Source organism: Borostomias antarcticus, assembly GCF_949987555.1.
Source record: "Borostomias antarcticus genome assembly, chromosome: 3".
In the NCBI taxonomy this organism is placed as follows: Eukaryota; Metazoa; Chordata; class Actinopteri; order Stomiiformes; family Stomiidae; genus Borostomias; species Borostomias antarcticus.
Window position 1 is genome coordinate 27,442,625 of NC_140236.1, and position 26,475 is coordinate 27,469,099.

A 26,475-nucleotide genomic window follows, 5' to 3' on the forward strand; every position below is an offset into this window, starting at 1 on the left:
CATGTCTATCACTGTGGATTGGTACACACTGTCCCTGCTCAGATAAACTCAATAAAGTGAAGTGAAGCACAGACAGAGAAGGGTAGCGGAACTCCCCGGAGACCTTTGAAGCGCAGGGTTTGCCCGGTCGTTGTGTAATGTATTGTCCGAGTGAAGTGACCTTTCAGACGAGGGTTGGTTTAGTCAAACACAAAGGGAGCAGGATCTCCGGACTGCTGATGCGGCGTGTTCTCTAGGAGCCAGAGCAGAGAGGGAACGCCGTCTCGGAATGTCTGATCCCAGTGTGGGAAAATCGTCATTTAAGATAAACAAAAGATTGACATGAGACAAGTGTAATGTTTTGAGAGTGAAAGACTCCTATTGTAGGAAAACAAATGAATTCAATTTAACTTTGAAATTTAGTTCAGTCCAGTTCAGTATTTAACCCAGGTGTTCCAGACAAATGAATTAATTTAGCTTCAGAACTTCAGTTCAACCACAGTAAAACCACTGCAGTAGCGCACCAATCGCTTGTGAAAGTTCCACAGCTAATAGCGAAATGCATAACTTCACCAGGCTTACGGGACGGTGTTGTGACGACATGCTGTACCACGTGTCCACAGGCTCTTCTTCTCCGGCGCGGCCTGCTACGCCATCATCAGTTGCCGCCGTTGCCAGCAGCCCGACTCCGCCTCCTCCGCCGCCCCGCCCACCATCACGACCCAAACTGCCTCCTGGGAAACCCACAGTGGGAGACGTGGTGAGTGGAGCTGCCTGCCTCGTCCACAGAACATGCATGTACAGACGAAAGAGGAAAGCTTCTTCACAGACTGTATGGTACATGAAAAGCTTCTCACAGACTGTATGGTACATGTAAAGCTTCTCACAGACTGTATAGTACATGAAAACCTTCTCACAGACTGTATGGTACATGTAAAGCTTTCTTCACAGACTGTTTGGTACATGAAAAGCTTATCACAGACTATGGTACATGAAAAGCTTATCACAGACTGTATGGTACATGTAAAGCTTCTCACAGACTGTATGGTACATGTAAAGGTTCTGACAGACTGGATGGTACATAAAGCTTCTCACAAACTGTATGGTACATGAAAAGCTTCTTCACAGACTGCATGGTACATGAAAAGTTTGTTCGCGGAATGTATGGTACATGCAAAGCTGCTTCACAGACCGTATGGTACATGAAAAGCATCTTCACAGACTGTATGGTACATGAAAAGCTTCTTCACAGACCATATGGTACATGAAAACCTTCTCACAGACCATATGGTACATAAAAAGTGTCTTCACAGACTGTATGGTACATGGAAAGTTTTGCCTTTTTAGCGTATTTTCCTCAAATAGTGAAATGATGAATCAGTCTCTTGTTTGTGTATCATTTTCCTAAATTTCCTAAACAGAATTCTATTTCAAAAGAATATATTGCTTTATATCTTTTCTATATCGGGACTGCAGCACTTTGTCCTGGACAGACGGCACTCTCCACCATTACTAGGAGACCAGATAATAAAACTAGAGATTGGGGGGGGGTTGATGAGATTTAGGTTAGTTTTACTTTGTCTATTCAGCAATAATTTAAATGCCTCTTGGATTTTGCCTATTTTTCCTTTGCTTGCAACTGGTTTACCTGGGGGTAAGAGGAACCCAGGTGTATGACCCTGGAGTAGGGAGGTGTGTGACCCTGGGGTCAGGGGTCAAGAGCCTGGGTCTGTGGCAGTGTGGGGAGAGACCTACTGTATCTGGGGAGAGACCTACTCTATCTGGGGAGAGAACTACTGTATCTGGGGAGAGAACTACTCTATCTGGGGAGAGATGTACTCTATCTGGGGAGAGACGTACTCTATCTGGGGAGAGACATACTCTATCTGGGGAGACGCGTACTCTATCTGGGGAGACACATACTCTATCTGGGGAGACGCGTACTCTATCTGGGGAGAGACGCACTGTATCTGGGGAGAGACGTACTCTATCTGGGGAGACACGTACTCTATCTGGGGAGAGACGTACTCTATCTGGGGAGACACATACTCTATCTGGGGAGACGCGTACTCTATCTGGGGAGAGACGCACTGTATCTGGGGAGAGACGTACTCTATCTGGCCATAGCCCTTGTTATAACCTTTTAACTTGCCACTACCGTAACCCCACAGATGACAGACAGACAGACAGACAGACAGACAGACAGACAGGCAGGCAGGCAGCCAGGCAGGCAGGCAGGCAGGCAGGCAGGCAGGCAGGCAGGCAGGCAGACAGACAGTCAATCAGTTGACTTTATTAATCCCCAAAGGGAAATTCAGTTGTCATAGCAGCAATAGCTACATTAAACCCCAAATAACGAGGCCAACACAAACCCAAATATTCAAACACTCAATATATACTGAACACTCAATATAAACTGATCAATCAATGTATACTGAACAAACACTCAATATATATATACTGAACTATAGCAGTTAGACACATATGCAAGCTCAGTCTACAAACAGCACACCATGGAATAGAAGATGGTGCAAGTAGATCCTATAACATGAGCCATCTTTCTCTCCCTCCCTTCCTCCCTCCCTCTCTGTCTCTCTACCTCTCTCTCTACCTCCCTCTCTCTCTCTCTCCCTCCCTCTCTCTCTCTCTCTCTCCCCCTCCTCTCTCTCTCTCTCTACCTCCCTCTCTTTCTCTCTCTCTCTCCCTCCCTCCCTCCCTCCCTCCCTCCCTCCCTCCTCTCTCTCCCCCTCCCTCCCCCCTCTCTCTCTCTATCCCCCTCTGTCTCTCTCTCTCTCCCTCTCTCTCCTTTCTCCCCCCCTCCCTCTCTCTCTCTCTCTCCCCCCCTCTCTCTCTCCTTCCCTCTCCCCCTCTCTCCCCCCCACCCTCTCTCTCTCTCCTTCCCTCCCCCCCTCTCCCTCTCTCTCTCTCTCCCCCCCCCCCTCTCTCTCTCCTTCCCTCTCCCCCTCTCTCCCCCCCACCCTCTCTCTCTCTCCTTCCCCCCCCCCTCTTCCTCTCTCTCTCTCCCCCCCCCCCTCTCTCCCCCCCCCCCCCCCCCCCCCCCTCTCTCTCTCTCTCTCTCCAGAGTCGTCCGTTCAGCCCCCCAGGTCACTCAGCCAGTCCTCCTCCCGTGGCCCCCCTGGCGAGGGCAGAGAGCACCTCCTCCATCTCCTCCACCAACTCCCTGAGCGCCGCCACCACGCCCACCGTCGGTAAAGAGCTCTCGGTGTCTGTGTCAGGTGTGTGTGCGCCATCCTCCATCACTACAACTCCCGTCTGTGCTCACTGTGCTGTGGTTGCCTGTGCTTGTTCGGACAGCTTCTCTCTGTCCCCCATGTGGTCGACCACCGTACTGCACTTTCTACCTGCTGATGCATAATACCGATGCATCTGCTTTAGTTTTTTACTCTGCATTATTGTGAGTTTGTATAGGCTGGAACATGTCAAAGTCCAGTTTTCTAGGAGATTCACTCAGTTATTGAAAGTAAAAGCGCAACCGTAGCAGCCCTCGGTTCATCATGCTCGCTGTGTTTGATGAGAGTGCTATCTTAGAGTTATTTTAGAGTGCCATCTTAGAGTCACAGGGCCACAGGGTGGCAAAGCCAAACATAGACTTTGTACATTAGCGCTTAAATGAAGCACAGTGTGTAAAATGTTTTCTGCCTGTTATACTACTTTCAAAAAAACAGAATCAATACAAAAAAGCACCAGGTGTACAAGTCTAGATGGATGTATTTTAGATAGATGGTATTTTAAGCATTTTTCATTCCTATTGTGTTATTTTCATTTTCCATCCAACCATAATTTCTACATTGTTTCCAAAAATGTAATCATTTTTGAGACTCTTATTTCTCACATGGCTCTTGGTATCCCCCTGGTCTTGATATCAGCACTCCTGGTTTTCCTGCTTGTTTTGGTGTCCATGTGTCCTTTCCTTTGGCCTGTCGCTTGTTATGATGTCAGAGGGCGATGCTTATATAAACAAACTGCCCACGTCGAGAGACACTTTGATTGGCTGGCAGGTTATAGTACAGACCCCCTTTGGCAAGCTTTGATGCCTGTCTGTCGGATGCCTATTACCCAAGATGCATTTGGCATGGAAGGGATTAGGTAATACGTGAGAGTGCAGTGTTCTCTGTGTGTTTTGATCCCCAGCTGTGACACGGCGGTAGGTTCAGTATTCAGATTGAGGGTTTGACACACATTTCATTGTTTATCTCTGTTTCATCAGACTCAACATCAGACCAACTCCTTCTTTCCATTTTGACTTCCAAGTATCCATCTCGTCACACAGACATAAATCAAAGAATGTATTTCGAAACACCGTAACACAGAAGCCGTCAAACAAAGAGCTTCTCAATGCTAACTTTTTCAGAAAGTGTAAATGCCATATAGGCCGTTCTAATCTGCTCACACATGCTACTACTTCTTTGTTTGTGCTTTCATGACTGTGTATCTGTGGCTGTCCTCCCAGTGCCCACATCACCATGATAACTTCCCTCTTGTTTCTCCCATGACTGTCGTGTGTGTGTGTGTGTGTGTGTGTGTGTGTGTGTGTGTGTGTGTGTGTGTGTGTGTGTGTGTGTGTGTGTGTGTGTGTGTGTGTGTGTGTGTGTGTGTGTGTGTGTGTGTGTGTGTGTGTGTGTGTGTGTGTGTGTGTGTGTGTGTGTGTGTGTGGTACTTTGTCCCGTCACCCTGCAGTTGCTGAAGCTGCAGCGGTCTGTGTGTGTAGGCCCGTGTGTGTAGGCCCATGTGTGTGTGTAGGCCTGTGTGTGTGTGTGTGTAGGCCCGTGTGTGTGTGTAGGCCTGTGTGTGTGTGTAGGCCCGTGTGTGTGTGTAGGCCCGTGTGTGTCTGTAGGCCTATGTGTGTGTGTGTAGGCCTGTGTGTGTGTGTGTAGGCCTATGTGTGTGTGTAGGCCCGTGTGTGTGTAGGCCTGTGTGTGTAGGCCTGTGTGTGTGTGTGTAGGCCTGTGTGTGTGTGTGTGTGTGTGTGTGTGTGTGTGTGTAGGCCCGTGTGTGTGTAGGCCTGTGTGTGTGTGTGTAGGCCTGTGTGTGTGTGTGTGTGTGTGTGTGTGTGTGTGTGTGTGTGTGTGTAGTGTACTTTGTCCCGTCACCCTGCAGTTGCTGAAGCTGCAGCGGTCTGTGTGTGTAGGCCCATGTGTGTGTGTAGGCCCATGTGTGTGTGTAGGCCCGTGTGTGTGTGTAGGCCTGTGTGTGTGTGTGTAGGCCCGTGTGTGTGTAGGCCCGTGTGTGTGTGTGTGTAGGCCCATGTGTGTGTGTAGGCCTGTGTGTGTGTGTGTGTAGGCCCGTGTGTGTGTGTAGGCCTGTGTGTGTGTGTAGGCCCGTGTGTGTGTGTAGGCCCATGTGTGTCTGTAGGCCTATGTGTGTGTGTGTAGGCCTGTGTGTGTGTGTGTAGGCCCGTGTGTGTGTAGGCCTGTGTGTGTGTGTGTAGGCCTGTGTGTGTGTGTGTAGGCCCGTGTGTGTGTAGGCCTGTGTGTGTGTGTGTGTGTGTGTGTGTGTGTGTGTGTGTGTGTGTGTGTGTAGTGTACTTTGTCCCGTCACCCTGCAGTTGCTGAAGCTGCAGCGGTCTGTGTGTGTAGGCCCATGTGTGTGTGTAGGCCCATGTGTGTGTGTAGGCCCGTGTGTGTGTGTAGGCCTGTGTGTGTGTGTGTAGGCCAGTGTGTGTGTGTGTAGGCCCGTGTGTGTGTAGGCCCGTGTGTGTGTGTGTAGGCCTGTGTGTGTGTGTGTAGGCCCATGTGTGTGTGTAGGCCTGTGTGTGTGTGTGTGTAGGCCCGTGTGTGTGTGTAGGCCTGTGTGTGTGTGTAGGCCCGTGTGTGTGTGTGTAGGCCCATGTGTGTCTGTAGGCCTATGTGTGTGTGTGTAGGCCTGTGTGTGTGTGTGTAGGCCTATGTGTGTGTGTAGGCCCGTGTGTGTGTAGGCCTGTGTGTGTGTAGGCCTGTGTGTGTGTGTGTAGGCCTGTGTGTGTGTGTGTAGGCCCGTGTGTGTGTAGGCCTGTGTGTGTGTGTGTAGGCCTGTGTGTGTGTGTGTAGGCCTGTGTGTGTGTCTGTAGGCCTATGTGTGTGTGTAGGCCCGTGTGTGTGTGTAGGCCTGTGTGTGTGTGTGTGTAGGCCCGTGTGTGTGATTAGGCCTGTGTGTGTGTGTAGGCCCATGTGTTTGTCTGAAGAGCTTCCCCATCTGCGGGCCCTTGAGGTCCAGCTTCACACACCCTGACACACACACACACACACACACAGGAGCCCAGCCTCTTTTTGTCTGGCGGGAGCGTTGGCTGGCGCGACGCCCTTCCGGCAGTTTGGCATTCATGCCGCCCTCTCCCCTCTGAGCACGGCCCCCCCACGCAGTGAACCCTCCGGGACCCCCCCCCCCCCCCCCCCCTCTCCCCTCTCCTCCCCCCACCCCGGACCCCTCGCCCTGCCTCTCTCACGCCATCCGTGGAAACACATCTCTCCGCTGCCTCCCCCCAACCCCCACTTCAGAACACCTGCTCCTTCTCTCCACCCCCCCAGTACTCCATCTCTCCCCCCCTCTCCTTCTCTCTCTCTCTCTCCTGTCCTCGATTTGTCTCAGCCTAACCCCTCACACATACACACACACACACACACACACACACACTTTCCATCGTCACGCCATGGAAGTGTTTTGGCTTGTCATGCCGTCACCACCACCCCCCCCCCCTCTCACCCCCCACTGTGATGTGTGATGGACCTGCCATGTGACTCACGCTGCTCTCCCTCTTTCTCCCCCCCCCCCCCCCCACACACTCCCCTCCTGGCCCCGCCCTCCTCCTCCCCCCTCCTCCTTCCCTCCTCCTCCCCCCCACACACTCCCCTCCCGGCCCTGCCCTCCTCTCCTCCCCCCTCCCCTCCTCCCCCCTCCTCTCCTCCTCCTCCCCCCTCCTCCCCCCCACACAGAGAATGACCAGCCTTCCCTGGTCTGGTTTGACAGAGGGAAGTTTTATTTAACATTCGAAGGTAAGTCGTGTTCCGCGCAAGGCCTTAACTGTACCGCGCACTTCACATCTGAGCTTCGCCTTCCCCCTCTCCTCCTCCTCCTCCTCCCTCTCGTCATCCGGCCGCCTCCCTTTAACCCCTCAGCCCTCCTTATCTCCTTGGCCTCGTCCGTTCTCATTTCCCGTGCGACAGGCCGCCTGTGTCCTCTCCGCACCACATCTCTTCACGTACCGCGCTCATCCGCTCATCTGCTCATCCGATCATCCGCGCCCTATCCGTTTTACGGTTTGTGTGTTTTCATTTCTTTCCGTTGCGTTTCGGTATCTGCTCTTCGGTCTTTCGCTTTGGGTTTGGATCAGCTGTCTCTGCCTCTCTGATCTTGGGAGTATCATCCAGCATTATTAACAGCATGGCTCTTTTTCACATTTCTTCCTTTTCACATTTCTTCCTTTTCACATTTCCTCCTGTCTTTTCTGCGTTTTTCACCACAATCTCTATCAGTCGGAAGATGCAGTGGAGACGTAACGTGGGTAATAATATCCCCAGTATCTCTTGAGTTCAGGAATATCTACTCACAGATGTACAACTCAACGATCAGCCAAGAGAAAGGAGTAGGCGTGTCCACGCTTTCATTTGTCAGTCTTCTCGTAGCTGTTGGCCCAGGTGTCTGTCCAACCGTCACGTCCATGTCTGCCTGGTCTCAGTTCCCAGAACACCCTAGGATTCCCACCATTTCACTGGTTTTCACAACATCTTTGGTTTCCCCTCTTCACCCCTGTCCCACGTCCTTTTGAAAGAGACGGAAAGCGGACGCTGAAGACTTTTAAACTGAGGAAAGTGATTGTTGAAGCTACCAGGAGGGGCAGGAGATTAGAGGAGTTAATTCATGGGTTGTGTGTGTTGACCTGGTCATCTCTGCTTCTCATTCTGTCTCCCTCACCTCACCGCTGTGTCTCTGATAACGTGTGTGTGTGTGTGTGTGTGCGTGTGTGTGCGTGTGTGCGCGTGTGTGCGCGTGTGTGCGTGTGTGTGTGTGTGCGTGCGCGTGCGTGCGCGTGTTTTAATGTTTGTGTTTGTGTGTGTGTGTGTGTGTGTGCGCATGTTTTAATGTTTGTGTTTGTGTGTGTGTGTGTGTGTTATACCCAGGCTGCTCCAGGGGCCCCAGTCCCCTCACCATGGGAGCCCAGGACACGCTCCCTGTGGCGGCTGCCTTCACTGAGACGGTCAACGCCTTCTTCAAAGGAGCTGACCCCAACAAGTATGTCCACATGTACACACACACACACACACACACACACACTAACATCTTATTGTTAGATGTTTCCCAATGTTTGTGCACTCTCTCCCTCTCTGTCTCTCTCTCTCTCTCTCTCTCTCTCTCTGTCTCTCTCTCTCTCCATCTGTCTCTCTTTCTCTCTCTCCCCCCTCTCTGTCTCTGTCTCTCTTTCTCTCTTTCTGTCTCTCTGTCTCTCTTTCTCTCTCTCTGTCTCTCTTTCTCTCTCTCTGTCTCTCTCTCTCTCTCTCTCTCCCTCCCTCTCTCTCTCTCTCTCTCTCTGTTTCTCTCTCCATGACCTCTGACCCCCTCCTCCCTGTCCTAAGGTGTGTTGTGAAGATCACGGGGGAGATGGTGCTGTCGTTTCCAGCGGGGATCACCCGGCACTTTGCCAATAACCCCTCCCCCGCCGTGCTAACCTTCAGCATAACCAACTACAGCCGGCTGGAGCATGTCCTGCCTAACCCCCAGCTCCTGTGCTGGTAAAGACCGCTGTAACACACACACACACACACACACACACAGACAAACACACACGCACACACACACACACCAGTAAAACGTGTGTCATACGTCGTGTACATGTGCCTGTTAGAACTGCTGTAACCCTCACCTCATACACAACTGTAACCCCTGCATTGTCATACATGTAACTGTTAGAGCTACTGTAACACCTTCGTCTCACGTACCGCTGGCATAGTCATACTGTACGTACACACCCGTACCACCACCACGACTACTCTACAGGTCATACTGTACATAGAGGCTACCTCTCACAGCATTGGATGATCCACAACAGTCACACTGTGTTCCTAACGGTGTTCAAATGACACCATTCTTCCAGGAGATATATCATTCATACAGTAGATATATCATTCATCCAGTAGATCTATCATTCATACAGTACAGTCGATATATCATTCATACAGTACAGTAGATATATCATTCACCCAGTAGAGATATCATTCATCCAGTAGATATATATGGTCAGTAACATCCACTTTGACACACCATAGTCAGAGTCCCTTTGAGTCCATCTCAGTGGTGTGACTGAACGCCAGGATGAAAGAGTATTTACGGTATTCTGTGCTATCCAGTGAATAATTTTCTTCCATTTTAGAGATAATATTTAGAGATTTAGATTTAGAGATCATATTTATTGCTCTGTGTTGAATCCAGAGGGATCAAGGAGATTACATTTGTCATGGCTCTGACTTGCTTGATTTCCTACTGCGTGGGGTTTTTATGTGCCAGTGTGTGTCTGCGTGTCACGTTGTGATCGGTCCCCCACAGCGACCTCACCACACAAGCCAAGGCCAGCTCCAACTCCAAGGACTTCTGGGTGAACATGCCAAACCTGATGACCCACTTAAAGAAGGTGGCTGAGCAGAAGCCCCAGGCGACCTACTACAACGTGGACATGCTCAAATATCAGGTGATCTCTTCTCCCTGCGAGTGTTACGTGGCTTCGTAGACACGCCGATTCACACTGCCCCTCGGTGCTGGTGACGTCATCTCACTGACCCTTGGTTAAAAATTGCAATTACTTCATATAACTTTTGCTATGGTGGTGATTTGTGCACAGTCTCTAGCCTATACACACACTTCATTTGTCGGAAGGGACTTTAGATTGACCCCTGTCCGTTTTGTGTGGTCGTTTATTCGGCCATCACACATGTACCAGACCCCACCCCTTGGGGGCGATTGCCTCAGTTCATGTTTCCCATTGCCAAGTACATTTTGCTTTCTACATGACAAACCCTCAGTAAAAGTCTATTATACTCATTTACGTTTCACAACATAGATCACATGACTTATTTTGGGAGTTCGATCATGTTGGATAAATTACAGATAGAGTATGGCTCGGTAATATACAGTATAAGCTATGTGTCCAACTGTGACACATATAGGTGCAGAGTCGAGGATTGGTTGTTGACTGAGTTCTCGACTTCCGTGATTGTAGCTCGGGTACGCTGTTTGAGGCTCAGGCTTGCGACGGAATGAATATTCCTTAACAGCACAGGCATACTGTACGAAGTCCAGCTTCACACAACTGTGCTATGGAATTCCATGTTCGTTAGCAGAGCATGCCCTTAAAACAAGGTGTTTTAGACAGAGCAACTGTCTAAAATGACAGAAAGAGGTTGAATGAAACCTAGTGGTCAAAAGCTACATACATATGTATCATTCTACACCGAGTCCTTTGATTTAGCTGGAAACGGTTGGACATTTCACGAATGAATGAATGAATGAATGAATGATAGTTTATTTAGTTTCAGTTATTTCAAACCAACAATACATACATAAACAATACAGTCTTACAACAATAGAAAATCAATAATAATTAAAGCTGCTTCGCAGCGATGAGGCGGGGCCAGGCAATTTCCGACAAGTTTAGGAGCAATAAGCAAGCGAATAGGAGGACAACAAGAAAGTTGACATTCCAATGTTAATTTTGTACATTCATATCGTATCATAAAACATTTGTAAAACATTTTGATGCATTGTAAGCTCGATTTTGATAATTCAACAATCTGGTCAATGAGTTTGTGAATTACAGTCTGAACATCCAGTGGAGCAAGTTGTGTGGTGTTAATTGATTGAAAAATGTGGGATGAGATATGTTTATTAATTTTTACAGGTTTTGTCTGCTTTTCTTCATAATTTAACTTCAGCAGCTGTGTACTCAGTCAGTTGCCAATCAATCGATTTAGTCATTGTAATCCTCGGCGGGGGCTGGGTAGGGTTGCCAACAGCGATGTCTCCGGAGCTTGCGTTGGATTGTGGGTAATGTAGTTTTCTCTGTATGTAGTGTTGGTTTCAGAGGACAGAATTAAACATATTTTTAAAAATTCAATTTTTGAGATAAAATTCTGAAATAAATCACACTACATCTTAGATATGTGGCCAATGTTGTCACTTTTTATGAGGATGATCAGACATTGATTTGGCGAGAATTAATAGGAACTGTATACAGAACTGTTTACAGTAAAACCTTTTGATGTGCTGTGGGCTCAATTGTTCATATTTCAATAATCTGTGAGGATCGTTTGGTACGGACCGTCTGAAGATACAGTATATCAATTTTGGTGTCAATTGAACAAAAGATGTGGGAGGAGATAGGTTTGATAGGTTTTACAGTTTATGAAAAAATCAGAGTGATGGACTTCAAAATTCCTGCAAGGTCAGAGTGTATGAAAGTTTTGTCTCACTTGGTACTACATTCATGTGGTTGTTTTACAGTGATGGCACCTATGGCTGATTTGTTATGATTTTTTAAAGTTTTAAACTTTAGACTGTTGCTGTAGCGCCACCTTCAGCTTTATTGACCTACAATGCAGATTGAGGACTTTGGGTATAGTACTGGAGCTATGTGCAAATGTTGGTGATTTTTTGTCCACAGGAAGTTAGACTTCAGTGGAAGATGGAGAATAATAATAATAAGTAAAACATTTTGATGCATTGTAAGCTCAATTTTGATAATTCAATAATCTGGTCAATGAGTTTGTGAATGACAGTTTGAAGATCCAGTGTAGCAACTTTAGTGTTAATTGATTGAAAAATGTGGGTTACAGGTTTTGTTAGCTTTTTTTTCATAATTGAACATTAACTTCAGCAGCTGTGTACTCAGTCAGTTGCCAATCAATCAATTTAGTCATTGTAATCCTCGGCGGGGGTTGGGTAGGGTTGCCAACAGCGATGTCTCCGATTCGTGGAGCTTGCGTTGGATTGTGGGTAACGTAGTTTTCTCTGTATGAAGTGTTGGTTTCAGAGGACAGAATTAAACATATTTTTAAAAATTCAATTTTTGAGATAAAATTCTGAAAAAAATCATACTACGTAGTATGTGGCCAATGTTGTCACTTTTTATGAGGATGATCAGACATTGATTTGGCGAGAATTAATAGGAACTGTATACAAAACTGTTAACAGTGAAACTCTTTGATGTGCTGTGGGCTCAATTTTTTATATTTCAAAAATCTGTGAGGATCGTTTGGTAAGGACAGTCTGTAGATACAGTATATTCATTTTGGTGTCAATTGAACAAAAAATGTGGGAGGAGATATGTTTGATAGGTTTTACAGTTTATGAAGAAATCAGAGTGATGGACTTCAAAATTCCTGCAAGGTCAAAGTGTATGAAGGTTTTGTCTCACTTGGGACTACATTCACGTGGTGGTTTTACAGTGATAGCACCTATGGCTGATTTGTTATGATTTTTTTAAGTTTTAAACTTTAGACTGTTGCTGTAGCGCCACCTTCAGGTTTATTGACCTACAATGCAGGTTGAGGACTTTGGATATAGTACTGGAGCTATGTGCAAATTTTGGTGATTTTTTGTCCATGGGAAGTTAGACTTCAGTGGAAGATGGAGAATAATAATAATTATAATAATAATAATAATAATATAGGCAAATACAATAGGGTTCCGGCAGCTACGCTGCCTGGCCCCTAAAAATTTCAGATGCAGGAACAGCAAGTGCATCTGCTTGGCGTTGCTACGGCGCAAGCAAAAAACTGACGGGTGCACATTGCATCTTCGCCTGACAATTGAGGAGTCATTTGTGACTCATTTGCATTTCTGGATTTCCAGAATTTAAAGAAAGTGCTGAGGGGCCCTTCTATTCTTCACACGACACATTTCATATGTTCATATTCATGAAGAAAATATCATGTTTCCACTCCTCCAGTATCACAAAGGAACATGCATTATAGGTGGGGGGCAACATGTTTACTGTTTAGATCTGGCTTGCTAATTAGTTGGTTTGGGGTGTGTGTCTGTCTGTCTGTCTGTCTGTCTGTCTGTCTGTGTGTGTGTGTGTGTGTGTGTGTGTGTGTGTGTGTGTGTGTGTGTGTGTGCGTGCGCGCGTGCGTGCGTGCGTGCGTGCCTGTGTGCGTGCGTGCGTGTCTGTCTGTCTGTGTACGTACGTGTGTGTGTGTACGCACGCGTCTGTTCAGGTATCATCGCTGGGCCTCCAGTCGACCCCTTTGAGCCTGGCGGTGAGCTGGCGCTGTGAGCCCACCAGCACGGACCTCCGGATAGACTACAAATACAACGGCGATGCCATGACCACGCCCACAGCGCTCAACAACGTCCAGTTCCTCATCCCAGTGGACGGAGGGGTGTCCAAGCTGCAGGCTGTGCTTCCTCCGGCCGCATGGTGAGGTCCCCGCGGTCTCTCTCCACACTGGTCTCTCTCCGCACTGGTCTCTCTCCGCACTGTCTCTATACATACTCTCAGAGGTCTCTCTCTGCACTGGTCTCTCTCCGCACGGTCTCCATACACACTCTCTGAGCCTTAGACCTACAGTAGAACCATACAGGGGATCCAACAAGCTGCCAATCATCCCTTCATTCGGCTACTATGGTAACTGTATGGCAACTACCACCGTAGCATCAAGGAAGGCTACAGAAAGATATGATTGCGTGGCATATCTACTCATATCAGTCAATGATGGCCATTTCGTGACTACTTGAGCAAGAAGCTCATTAGTTGCACCAGATGTGGCCGAAGTGCAAAGATTCACTTTGATCTTGTGGTTCCAGGAATGCCGAGCAGCAGAGAATGCTGTGGAAGATTCCGGATATTTCCCTGAAATCTGAAAATGGAGGTAAACCTTGTTTACACACAAGCACTGAAGGATACAGTAGCATATTAATTAAATTCTGCATCCACAAAGGCAAGCGTAAAAGAACATGATGTCAGTGATGTCAACCGCAGACCCCGATTCTATCGCCTGAGCATTGGCGCCCCCTGCTGTCTGGAAAGGGTTTTACATTCACAATAACCATAGAATAGTCAAGGACCCAAGCTTAATATCGTCACTAAACTAAACTATGCATGCATAATATGTGTCTCTGTGTGCGCGCGTGTGTGTGTGCGTGCGTGTGTGTTAGTGTGCGTGTGTTTGTGTGTGTGTGTGTGTGTGTGTGCGTGTGCGTGTGTGTGTGTGCGCGTGCGTGCGTGTGTGTTTGTGTGTGTGTGTGTGGTTGAAGTTAAGCCCCTCTTCCTCTCCGTGTCCAGGTGTTGGATCTCTGTTGGCGAGGTTCCAGTTGACGGCCGGCCCCAGTAAGCCGGCCCCCTTGGCGGTGCAGTTCACCAGCGAAGGCAGCACCCTCTCAGGCTGCGACATCGAGCTGGCGGGACCGGGCTACCGCTTCTCACTCATCAAGAAGAGGTTCGCCGCAGGTGCGTCCACCAGAGGGGGTCGCTGAGTGTTAGCGTGAGCTAAAGACAGTATAAATTTGTTTGTTTGTTTTTGTTTAGTTTATTTGAAAAGGGACAGTGCACATTAGTAAACAATACAATTGTAAATACACCAGAGTTAGCCAAAAGGCTAATTTTCATCCGTAGTCCCCAGCCAAGATGTTATATAAAAAAAGCCTTCCTGGATGGTAAAAATGGAGTAGTATTGTTTGTCAGTTCAGTTCAGTGTCAGTTTGTCCTGTTCTGTGTCCTAGAATTTGAGACACACCTGTGAGTAATTGCATGTATTATTCACATATGAAACCACCAAACAAAGAGTTTTAAAATATTTTTTTCAGGGAAATACTTGGCAGACAACTAAGCCACTCTACTGGACAACACTACTGAACAAATACACTGAAGCTCCTCTCACCTGACTGACTGACCTCCAGAGCAGAGGACAGGCCGACAGCACCACCTGTCCACAGACAGACCCTCCATAGAGAGACGGGCCTCACAGCCTACCCCAGCAGTATTGTATAACTTGCATATAGCGTTGTGGACCGTTTTAGGGTGTATTGTCTTTGTATAATGTATTCATTTCAGAACATCTGTATTGCTACAGTAAGACACCTGGGTTCCCCTATAAGGTAAGGCCTCTGTCTCTCCTACGTGTGGTGTTGTTCTACCCCGTCACTGCAGCTGCCTGACTCAACCACAACCACGAACCCCATGGTTCAACTGAGAACAGTCAGTCCCATCAACATGAAAGTGTACCCCAGAAGGCATGATTGTATACAAAGACTATTGGGTTGTGTTATTGAGCCAACCTGATGAATAATAGTCATGCGGCTCCATGCCAGTTTTGTTCATGCACCATCATGCATGCCTGTGATTGGGCAGTTAGAGCTGCACAGGATCCTGGGTATTGGTGTTTTTATCCTCCTGGCTTTGTGAAGTCCAATTGCACAGATTTTAACAGACGTATCATCCACTGGTGAAACAGGGTCAAAGCAAGGTCATTCTTAATTTTGGAGGATGAAATCAACACATTCCTCTCTTCTCATGTGAATGCACTAAACACCCAATAAGATAATCAACCTAAGAAATATCTTCTATTGGTCTTGAGTAGTCTGGCAGCTGCACTGATAAATAAAAATGTGGTTGCAATATTTAAAAGAAAATGTTTTCCCATAAGAAAAAAAACTGTACAGTGTCATTTTAAAATCGATAATATATATCTTCAAGGGCGTTTGGTGTTTTCCATGTATTGTCAAATAGCCCTTCTGTTGTTCAAGGGACAGCAGTGGTAGAGTCAGAGTACATTACATTCTATTTTTATTTATTGATGACAATGATTTGTTGTAAAAAGTATGTGATTCTGTATATGAATAGAATTTGAATGGTATCACACTTTAGAACCCTTAAAGGTATAAATATTTGAACTCTTTTTTTGTTATCTGTGTAGTTGGGTAACCTCTGTGTACAGTATAATGTATAAGGTATAATTTTTGAATTTATTTCAGATATAATTTTTTAACTCAAGTGCAACAAAAGATTTGAGCTACAGTATATATGGGTGGGGGTTTAAAGAAGATGAATATCTACCTGGATGCGTCATGCGTTATGAAAACAGTGTTATCTAGAGCTACACTAATAGTTATAACATGGATCATCAGTCAGCTTTTGACCATTTTACATCCTACTTCCACTCACCTCAATGTGTTGCTTCCTGAACTCCCTGTTATTCTGCATCAACAGCATGGACACTAACCCTAACCCCACCACCGTAAAACCAGCGCTTGAATCCATGGCTTTATTTTGCATATGGTAATGGTCTCTGTGAGATGACATGAACGAGGTTTTGGAGGGAGGTTAGATGACCAAAACGCTTTTTTGTATTTTATGTGTGTACTCCAGACAGTCCTCTAAGAGAGAATAAGCTGAATATTTTTAAAATGGACAAAAAAACGGAAAAATAAATCTTGTTTCATGTGAAGAACACTGTGCTGATGTATAACTTCCTGGATGCTCTGATATTCAACATGGAGAAGAAAATGTCTCGGATCACCTAAGGTCTCTTCCTAGGCGTCATGAGTATGTCGACAGAATATATCTGTGCTACGTAGCACTATTCATAGATCCCTAAAGAACGAGAAAGTCATCCCAGTGGCCAGTATGGCATCATCGTTCCGACTGACCAGTCAGCTGATATTTCTACATAAGTGATCACTGAATTGTACAATGTAGCCCACTATAGCAGTTTAGTGGCTAACACTTTACTTGAACCATCTGTCACCCATCCAACTAGTTAGCTATAAACTGCAGTGACAATAGTAATATTCTTACTGTTTATAGGATCTATGGTGATGCAAATGATTCACAGTTCAAGGGAAGTGTTACCACGACGTTCTGTGTGTCTGCATAGTCCTGAAGTGACGTGCTACACTGATTGGCTCAGTGCCTGTAAGAAAAGAGAAGAGCAGGGAGTGTGTTTGTGTGTTCTAAGTCAGACTGCTGTAGCTATGTTCTCAACCACATGTGCAAGCTGTGTTTGTACATACAATGTTAAGATGAACTGAGAAACTTAGTTTGCTTCTTTCCAAACCAATAAAAGTTATGAGCTGGAGAACATGTGTGCGAGGCTCTTTTCATCAGCTCAGCTGTTGTTTCACTATCTCTGCCGCATGTCATTCTGCCACTTTTTAGACCTCATTCAGTTCATCCATAGATGGATCATGAAAAAATTGGCGCCTGGACATGTAGAGGGGCCCCCCTCCCTACCAACTCCCCCCACCCCCCTACAGCCTCCGCCTCCCTACCAACTCCCCCCACCCCCCTACAGCCTCCGCCTCCCTACCAACTCCCCCCACCCCCCTACAGCCTCCGCCTCCCTACCAACTCCCCCCACCCCCCTACAGCCTCCCCCTCCCTACCAACTCCCCCCACCCCCCTACAGCCTCCCCCTCCCTACCAACTCCCCCCACCCCCCCTACAGCCTCCCCCTCCCTACCAGCTCCCCCCACCCCCCTACAGCCTCCCCCTCCCTACCAACTCCCCCCACCCCCCCTACAGCCTCCCCCTCCCTACCAACTCCCCCCACCCCCCTACAGCCTCCCCCTCCCTACCAGCTCCCCCCACCCCCCTACAGCCTCCCCCTCCCTACCAACTCCCCCCACCCCCCCTACAGCCTCCCCCTCCCTACCAGCTCCCCCCACCCCCCTACAGCCTCCCCCTCCCTACCAGCTCCCCCCACCCCCCTACAGCCTCCCCCTCCCTACCAACTCCCCCCACCCCCCTACAGCCTCCCCCTCCCTACCAGCTCCCCCCACCCCCCTACAGCCTCCCCCTCCCTACCAGCTCCCCCCACCCCCCTACAGCCTCCCCCTCCCTACCAACTCCCCCCACCCCCCTACAGCCTCCCCCTCCCTACCAGCTCCCCCCACCCCCCTACAGCCTCCCCCTCCCTACCAACTCCCCCCACCCCCCCTACAGCCTCCCCCTCCCTACCAACTCCCCCCACCCCCCAACAGCCTCTGCCGCAACACTGTTGTTCTGTTTGTTTTCTTTAAAAAAAAAAAAAAAAAAGGAAATGTGAGGAACCTGCTGTAAAGCATCTGACTGCCTCTTTTTCTTTTCTGATCTTTCGTTTTGCTGCTTCGCTTAATGTGACGGTGCTCCATTTTACATTTATGGTTCTTTGTCAAGATCAAACAGATTGAACCAACTGACCTTGTGACCTGCACCTGTGTGATCTGTCTCGAGTTCACAAACTTCAATAGTGCCCTCTATAGACTAGTTTTATAGCCTACTCATTTATCTATGGAAAGGTAGCCTACATTCCCATCCATTAGATTAACCATTAGGCTATAGAAAATATTTAGCCCACACAAGCTTCTCTCTTTTTTTAAAAGACCTGGGCCTCTATAAACTGTTCAAAATGTTAATGTTTTTTATGTTTGTGTATGGAATATCATCCTAAATTTCTATCGGTGTCCCTGCAACAACAAATGCAAAGGGCCCCCTGAGGTCTTGGGCCCCTGGGCCTGGTAGGCCCATAATATGTCTTTGAGTTCATCAGCAGTGTCCGTTTTGTGTTGTGATGTAAGGGATAATACACAACGAGGTGTGCGGTTATCGAAATATCATGCATGACGCAGGGGCTAATTACCCCATGAGGCGTGTAAGCGAAGTATGGAGATAGGTCTGGGGCTATGCGAGACTATGGGAGGGTTAGGGCAGTTTAATGCCTTACATCACAACACAACAGCTGGTGTTGCACTCAGACACCCTGACGAACGTCCTGTCCGTCAACAAATCGCCCGACAATCAAAATAACCTCCACAAGGCTGGCTACGGGCCTGGAGTGGTCCGTCCTAGACGACGTGGTGAACCAGCTGTCTCTCTTTGGAATCAAGGTCACCAAGAAGGAGGACAAGGTCACCTGGCACCTGGAGCCAGAGGACCTCCTCAACATGGTGACCAACATCCATAACTGTGCTCACCAGTTATCAGGCACCAAGACCATGTTTGCCACATCTGCCAGAGTCAACCGGCTGTCCAGGCAGATAGCTCACCAGACGGTCCTGAAGGTGAAGAACCAACTGCACAAGGATGATGATGAAGATGATGAGAATTATGATGCTGATGACGAGGATGGAGAATACCCAGAACCATTTCAGTTCAACGGCACCGGCACGATCCTCAGGAATGTGGTCCTCATGTTCCTGGAGAAGCTCGACCCGGCCTCTGAGGTCGGTGAGAGAAGACCTGGTCTCCAAGAGCCTCTCTCTGGCTGATCAGATCTGCATGCTGGTCCGGGGCACCGTGGCCAGATCTCACAAGAGCAGCGCCTTCAGTCGGGATTCTTCTCAACATCTTATTAACTCCTACTGTACGAGTACAGTTGACTGGATAAGAAGGGCATGTTTGGATAACCTCAAAATCGTGTTTGTGTATTTCATCTTTACCCAGGCATGGCCAATAGCTGAGAGGGTGTTATCCAGTGTTATCCAGTGACCTGATCCCTACTCCTACGGAGAGGTTTGCTTGAGTTATCATGAGTGTTTGGCTTAATTTGCTGTAGATATCTATTCTATAGCAGCTTTTTAGATTATCTGATGAAGATGACCACCAGATTCACCAGAGGCCAATCTTGCCACTGTGTTTGCAAGCTCTCTCCTGCCATGTTGTGAGACTCCAGATTCAATAAAATCCCAATCTAGATTGACAATGAGCTGGATTTGATGAGCTGGGTTAGCCTCATGGTCTAGACTAGACTGCACACAGTGCTTAGCTGGATCATGAGTGTTAGTGTAACTGACACGGCAAAGCTCTATCTGTATCTTACATTAATGCTTGTTGTTACTGTCTGTGTGAGGACTTAAAGCATTTCATTGTAAACATACCCACACCTTGTACATACAGTATGACAAGCCTGAACTAGTCGCTATCACTGTAGAACCCTTATAACTGTGCTCACATCGCCATCTAGAGACGACAAGAACTACATGTGGTTCGAAAGTGAGAATCAGATGCAGTCAGAGTTTAAATGTAAATAAAAATCAGAACACTGTCAAATCCAATGCAGACATTTTAATGAATTAATAAAAACGTATAAATGAAAAGCCCTTAATACAGGTGGTGGATCCAGCCTCCTGCTCTTCCTTCTTCAGGTCCAGCACCCCCTGAATCCCCTGTCCATAGAGATGGAACGGTATCAAACTTTCATATCACCATTATAGTGACCAAAATGATCAGTTATCAATATTATCAGTTTTATACAGTAAAATGTGCTGAACATTTTCAAAAACTACTGACGCACATACACTGAAATTATTCCACCAACTTTCATATTGAAAACCACAAATAAAATTAGCAGCATCTATGCACTTTTTGTTTGCAGAAACATTAAAATAATGCGTCTTGGAGACTGTTGCTAACTTTGGTTGATGCTGGACAGTGTTTACAGTATTTTTTCAAAGCGGGAAAATCAAACACTGTTTTAATGCTCATTTTATCACGATAAACTTAATAATATGTTATCGCGGTTTATCATTATACCTGTTATCGTTACATCCCTACCTGTCCACTCCTTGGAGAGCACTTGCGTCAATGAGACACCATATCCAGAGCCTGCATAGGCTGCAATAAAACCACCATGGAAACACAAGGTAAACAAAATTGATTTAGATCGCTCTGATAGTTCCACTTAGTAGTGGAGGACAGACATGTTAAACAGACTTTTTTCTATTTCAAAATGATCTAATTTTACTCATGAAAAATCCTCCATAATGTCCTTCATGAGAAGGAGCTGGGTGCCTTCGGTGGACTGAGACAGGATGGTATCAATGGCTGTGTCCTTCACCTTCTCCTTCCTATCCATGAGAAGTTTCAGCTTCACTAGCTAGCACTTGTCTGATATCAGCAGATAGGGCCTGGCTATCCTGGAGCGGTATCTTGACATCTACAGGTGTCTGGAGCTCCTCGCTAGCCTTCAGCAGGCTGGATTCATAGACAGCCACTGGTCTCAGGTCAGCGTTGGGCAGAATCACAGCAGCGTCGTCCAGAGCTGCCTTAGAAGGCTCACCTGGTTGGAGCAGGCTGGAAGCACTGAGTGCAGACATGCCGAGTGCTCCCATGAGATCACTGTGGGGAACGTCCACTTCTCTGGTGTCCAGCAGGAGCTGGGGGTCCATGGTGGGCTGGACTAAGTAGGTCTGAGATGCATCAAGGACCTGAGGTGCATCATGGGAGTCTGCCATCCTCTCAGCTTGGTCTTGAGTGACCGTATCTAGAGAGTCTTTAATACGGGTGGTGGATCCAGCCTCCTCCTCCTCCTCCTCTTCCTCCTTGATTCCCACAGGGGGAAATTTGGCGTTTCAGCCGTGGAAAAATTACAGCAAGGTTGGAAAATGCACTAGATAAAGAGTAGTAAGCATAAAAAAAGAGGAAGAACAGGGACTATATTCATCTATGTACAGCATGTGTACAGTATGTTATAGAATAGGATAAAAAATATGTACTGTATATACACACCTTGTCTGCAAAAAAAGATAGATATGTTTACGAGTACACATACATACATACAGGCTGTCTAGTAATATACATACTATACATACTGTACATACATACATGCATATACATACTATACATACATACATACATACATACAAACATACATATACATACTATACATACATACATACATACATACATACATACATACATAACACGCAGAATGCTCTGGCACTGTTATAAAGTCTGATGGCTGCTGGCACAAAGGAACATCAGAGTGAGTAGGCCTCCTGACTCTGGGTTGAACTCAGCCTAGACCTGATAAATGTCAATGGGTTTAGGAACATAGCAGTATCTGTTTCCCAGCACAGCTCTGTAACTGTGGGAGATGTAATCACTGTCCACTCCTTGGAGAGCACACATTTGCTTCAATGAGACACCATATCCAGAGCCTGCATAGGCTGCAATAAAACAACCATGGAAACACAAGGTAAACAAATTTGATTTAGATCGCTCTGATAGTTTCACTTACAGTAGTAGTAGAGGACTGAAATTTAAATACAGATTTTATTTGCTGCTTCAAAATAAATATCTTATTTTACTCACAAGATAAAAAATCATCCATAGGACTAAGTTGCTGGGTACCTTCGGTGAACAGGATGGTATCAATGGCTGTTGCCTTCACCTTCTCATCCACCTTAATATCCATGATAAGCTTCAAGGCCCTCAGTAGCCAGCACTTGTCTGGTATCAATGGATGGAGGCTTAAGGTCCTGGCTATCCTGGAGCGGTATGTTGACATCCACAGGTGTTTGAAGCTCCTTGCTAGCCTTTACCAGGCTGCTTTCATAGACGGACGGTTTCAGTTCAGCGTTGGGCAGAATCACAGCAGCGTCGTCCAGAGCTGAAGGCTAACCTAGTTGGAGCAGGCTGGAAGCACTTAGTGCAGCACCATAGAAACACAAGGTAAACAGAATTGATTTAGATATTGTAGCTCTGATAGTTCCACTCAACAGTGGAGGACTGACATTTTAACTTAAACTTAACTTAAATAATTATCTAATTTTACTCACAAGATAAGATAAGCTTCAGGTCCTCACTAGCTAGCACTTGTCTGGTAGCAATGGCTGCAGGCTTAAGGTACTGGCTATCGTGGAGCAGTATGTTGATATCCACAGGTGTCTGGAGCTCCTTGCTAGCCATTAGTTCCTCCATAATGTCCTTATTGCAGGGATGTGATTTTTCCTGATTAAACAGGATTTCCTGCTTTTCTGACCTGATTGGCTTCACTGCCATGTTTTTATTTTTGTTATATAATTTATCTTAGGACAGCCCTGTTCTGCTCCACCATGAAGTTAATCATAAAAGCCTGACGAGGCTGGTCTGATGAGTCAACTCTCTCATCTGTGCAGCGAACTCCGTCCAGTCCAGGGTGTCCTGGAGTCACGACACTCGATTCTTTGACACAACACTGACGTAACGTGTCTGACGAGTTGACATGTTGTCATTGGCCTTCCAGGTGAGGGGCTAGATTTGACAGTGACCATTAAGTAGCTAACCTCCCTGAAGGTGGAGAAAAGGGCTGTCTATCTGAAGAGGGTCCAGTGTTGATGTTATCATCAAATCTAAGAGAAATTATATAGCACAAGAAAAACACAGCAGTGAAGTTATCTAGGCACCAGAACTACTACAGAGAACTGCTACTATAATAAAATAGGCTTAGGCAAGTGCAAATATTAACTACTCCTAAAAACATACTCATGCATGCGCATACATCATCATCATCGGCGGTCAGTCGGGGTGGAGTATGACTGTCCTCCTTCTTGGTCCCTGTGGGTCTTCAGGTGGGTGAAGAGGCCGATCCTGGAGCTACATACTTTGGTGCAGTGTGGGTAGGGTGAGCGGTGGTGGTCGTGGGTTTAGTTCGGGTTCTGAGTCTGGGTTCTCTTCAGCACAGCGGAGATTGGTGTTATATATTGCAGCACCTTCCCGGACAAGTTGTCTCCAGGTCGCCATATACTGTAGGTTGCTGTGTCCTCCCAAGATCTATGTGGCACTTTTTCATGTCGGCTTTAATGTTGTCCTTATACCGTTACCGTTATACCTGGGGCACTTTGTCCTTGGAGAAGCTGGGAGTATAGGACTTGTTTTGGAAGGCGAGAGTCAGGCAAGTGGATAACATGACCAGTCCATCTGAGCTGGTGCTGGGCGATGGTGGCAGTGATGGTGGGAATGTTGGCCTCCTCCAGGATGCTGGTGTTGGTGCGTCTATCTTCCCAGCTGATCTTGAGGATTCTTCAGAGGCACCTCTGGTGATGTGCATCTAGTGACTTCAGGTGCCTGCTACATGTGGTCCAAGTTTCTACTGCTACTAGCAGTGTTGGGGCTAATGGTGACATCGCTGACTTTGAGGGGAACCCAGCAACAACTGTCATGAGAGTGTACTCTCCTACCAACACAGCGCCAGTCGAGGAAGTGGAGAAGTTCTATGAAGATCTAGGAGCAGCAATCCGCTGTGTCCCGGCTCACAAATTCCTGGCAATCCTTGGGGACTTCAACGCAAGGCTTGAACCAGAGGGTGCATCCTTCACATACCACAGGAGTAACAACCATAACGGGAACATGGCCGCCCTCCTTATAGAACAGGCACTGTTGGCTGCCAATACCCTGTTCCGTAAGATAATGAGTAAGAGATGGACGTTCCAGGACCCAGCCACCGGTATGTTACATCAGCTGGGCTACGTACTGGTGAGGAGGAAATGGAGGACGTCCATCTTGAACGTTCAACTCAGTCCGCTCTGACCAACGGGTGGTCTCTGCAAGTGTACATGTGATCCTGAGGGTCTCCAAGCACAGCCCAAGGATACAACATGACTGGGAGGCCTTCTCGAAAAGCCCCGACCTCCAGGCCAGATACACAGTGGAGGTGCGAAATCGCTTCCAACTGCTGGCCAAGGAGGAAGGGCCTAATGCAACATACAAGCTATTTATTTATTTATTTATTTATAAATACTAGAAATAGAAAAGCCGATGCAAAAGCTAGTGCGCCCCTGGAATTAGTACATACAGATTTAGCAGGTCCCATTGAACCAACTTCTCAAGATGGATATAAGTATGCAATCTCATTTACAGATGATTTCTCAGGGGCGGTGTCTGTTTACTTTCTTAAAAGCAAGAGTGACACTGGCTACAGAGAAGTTCCTTGCAGACAGTGCTCCATATGGTAGTGTCAAATGTATCAGGTCAGATAATGGCACCGAATACACGAGTAATGCCTTTCAGGCACTCTTAAGAAATAAAGGTATAAGACATGAGATGTCATCCCCCTACTCTCCACATTAAAACGGTACAGCTGAGAGACAGTGGAGGACCCTTTTTGAAATGGGAAGGTGTCTACTATTAGAGGAGAGCACCAAAATACTTAGATGATTACCTACCAGACTCTGAAGATAATGATGTAACAAATACAAGTGTTGATTATTGTTACAGGGCAATGTTTGGAGTCCCCCAAACCTATAGAGAAGCCATGCTGTCACCTGAGGCGCCGGGATGGAAACAAGCTATGGAGGAAGAGATCAACTCACCTAAGGAAAATGACACATTTGAACTGACCAGTTTACCTGAGGGTAGGAATACAGTGGGGGGGAAATGGGTATACGCCATTAAAGAAAATGATGAAAAGGGAAAAATCTTTAAAGCTAGATATGTTGCTAAGGGTTACAACCAAACAGAAGGCATAGACTACCATGAGATGTTTGCTCCAACAGCAAACCTTACGTCAGTACGGGCATTGATGCAGGTAGCAGTCCAAAACAACTACATCGTCCATCAGATGGATGTTAAAACGGCATACTTACATGCTCCAATAGATGAAGAGATCTACTTAGAACAGCCAGAGGGTTTCGAAAAGACATCAGAGACAAGAGAAAAACTAGTATGCAAACTAAAGAAATCCCTCTACGGGTTGAAACAATCTGGAAGAAACTGGTACAAACAGCTGAATGACCACCTCGAACAAAATAACTTTGAGAGAAATCTATCTGATCACTGTATAGAATGCAAATAGGAAATGAGACCATTGTTGTAATCATCTGGGTTGATGATTTGATCATAGCTGCCAGCAATAATGATTTACTTAATAGGTTTAAAGACAACATGAAATCCCAATTCAACATGAAAGATCTGGGGAAAATATCACACTTCTTAGGTATTCAGTTTGAACAAAAGGAAGACGAAATCACAATGAATCAGAAAAGATACATTGCAAAAGTGCTTGAAAGATTTGGAATGTCAGAATGTAAACCTAGATATACCCCATGTGAGCTAAAAATAGAAGGAGTTAGTAATGAGGAGGGTAATGGTAATGAGATAGTTAATCCCAAAGAATATCGTGAGATTGTAGGCAGCCTGATTTATGCCATGACGTGCACCCGGCCTGACATAAGCTGGATCGTTAGTAAATTGTCTCAAACACTAGCGAACCCAAAAGCAGAGAACCTATTGGCCGCAAAACATGTTTTGAGATACCTAAAGGGTACAAATGCCTACGAATTGAGCTTCAAGAAAACTAATGAGGACTTGAACCTGATAGGATTCAGTGATTCTGATTGGGCATCCTCTGTGGAGGATAGACGTAGCACCACAGGGTACTGTTTTAGCCTGACAAAACAAGGCCCCGCCATTTCCTAGAAGTCAAAGAAGCAGCCCACAGTGGCACTGTCGACCTGTGAGGCAGAATACATCGGTCTAGCAAACGCTACTCAGGAAACCATGTATCTACCCCAACTATTAAGCGGCATGGATAACAAAGTTTACAATAGTACCAAGATGCATGGAGACAATCAGGGAGCCATTGCACTGAGTAAGAGCCCAGTAAACAGACAGAGATCCAAACATATTGAAGTAAAATATAATTTTATCCGCAATGCGATTAGTGAAGGAAAGATAGATATTGTTTACTGTCCATCAGAAGATATGGCTGCAGACATATTAACAAAGCCCGTAGCAAAATCCAGAATTGTGAAATTCAAGAGGTTCTTCTTTGGAAACTA

General features: G+C 46.6%; 1 protein-coding gene across 1 annotated transcript in view; it reads left to right on the forward strand.

Annotated features, from left to right (window-relative positions):
* sgip1a (SH3GL interacting endocytic adaptor 1a) overlaps nt 1–14,789 on the forward strand; it is a gene marked incomplete at both ends in the record, with an annotated part of 52,325 nt that extends 37,536 nt beyond the window's left edge. Inside the window, 10 exons of the mRNA XM_084436095.1 lie at nt 603–739; nt 3,062–3,215; nt 6,909–6,968; nt 8,094–8,205; nt 8,547–8,702; nt 9,514–9,655; nt 13,179–13,381; nt 13,768–13,832; nt 14,246–14,410; nt 14,767–14,789. Coding sequence (XP_084292221.1) covers nt 603–739; nt 3,062–3,215; nt 6,909–6,968; nt 8,094–8,205; nt 8,547–8,702; nt 9,514–9,655; nt 13,179–13,381; nt 13,768–13,832; nt 14,246–14,410; nt 14,767–14,789 — 1,217 coding nt within the window. The remainder of the gene's footprint in view (nt 1–602; nt 740–3,061; nt 3,216–6,908; nt 6,969–8,093; nt 8,206–8,546; nt 8,703–9,513; nt 9,656–13,178; nt 13,382–13,767; nt 13,833–14,245; nt 14,411–14,766) is intronic.
* Between the last annotated feature and the right edge of the window lie 11,686 nt (nt 14,790–26,475).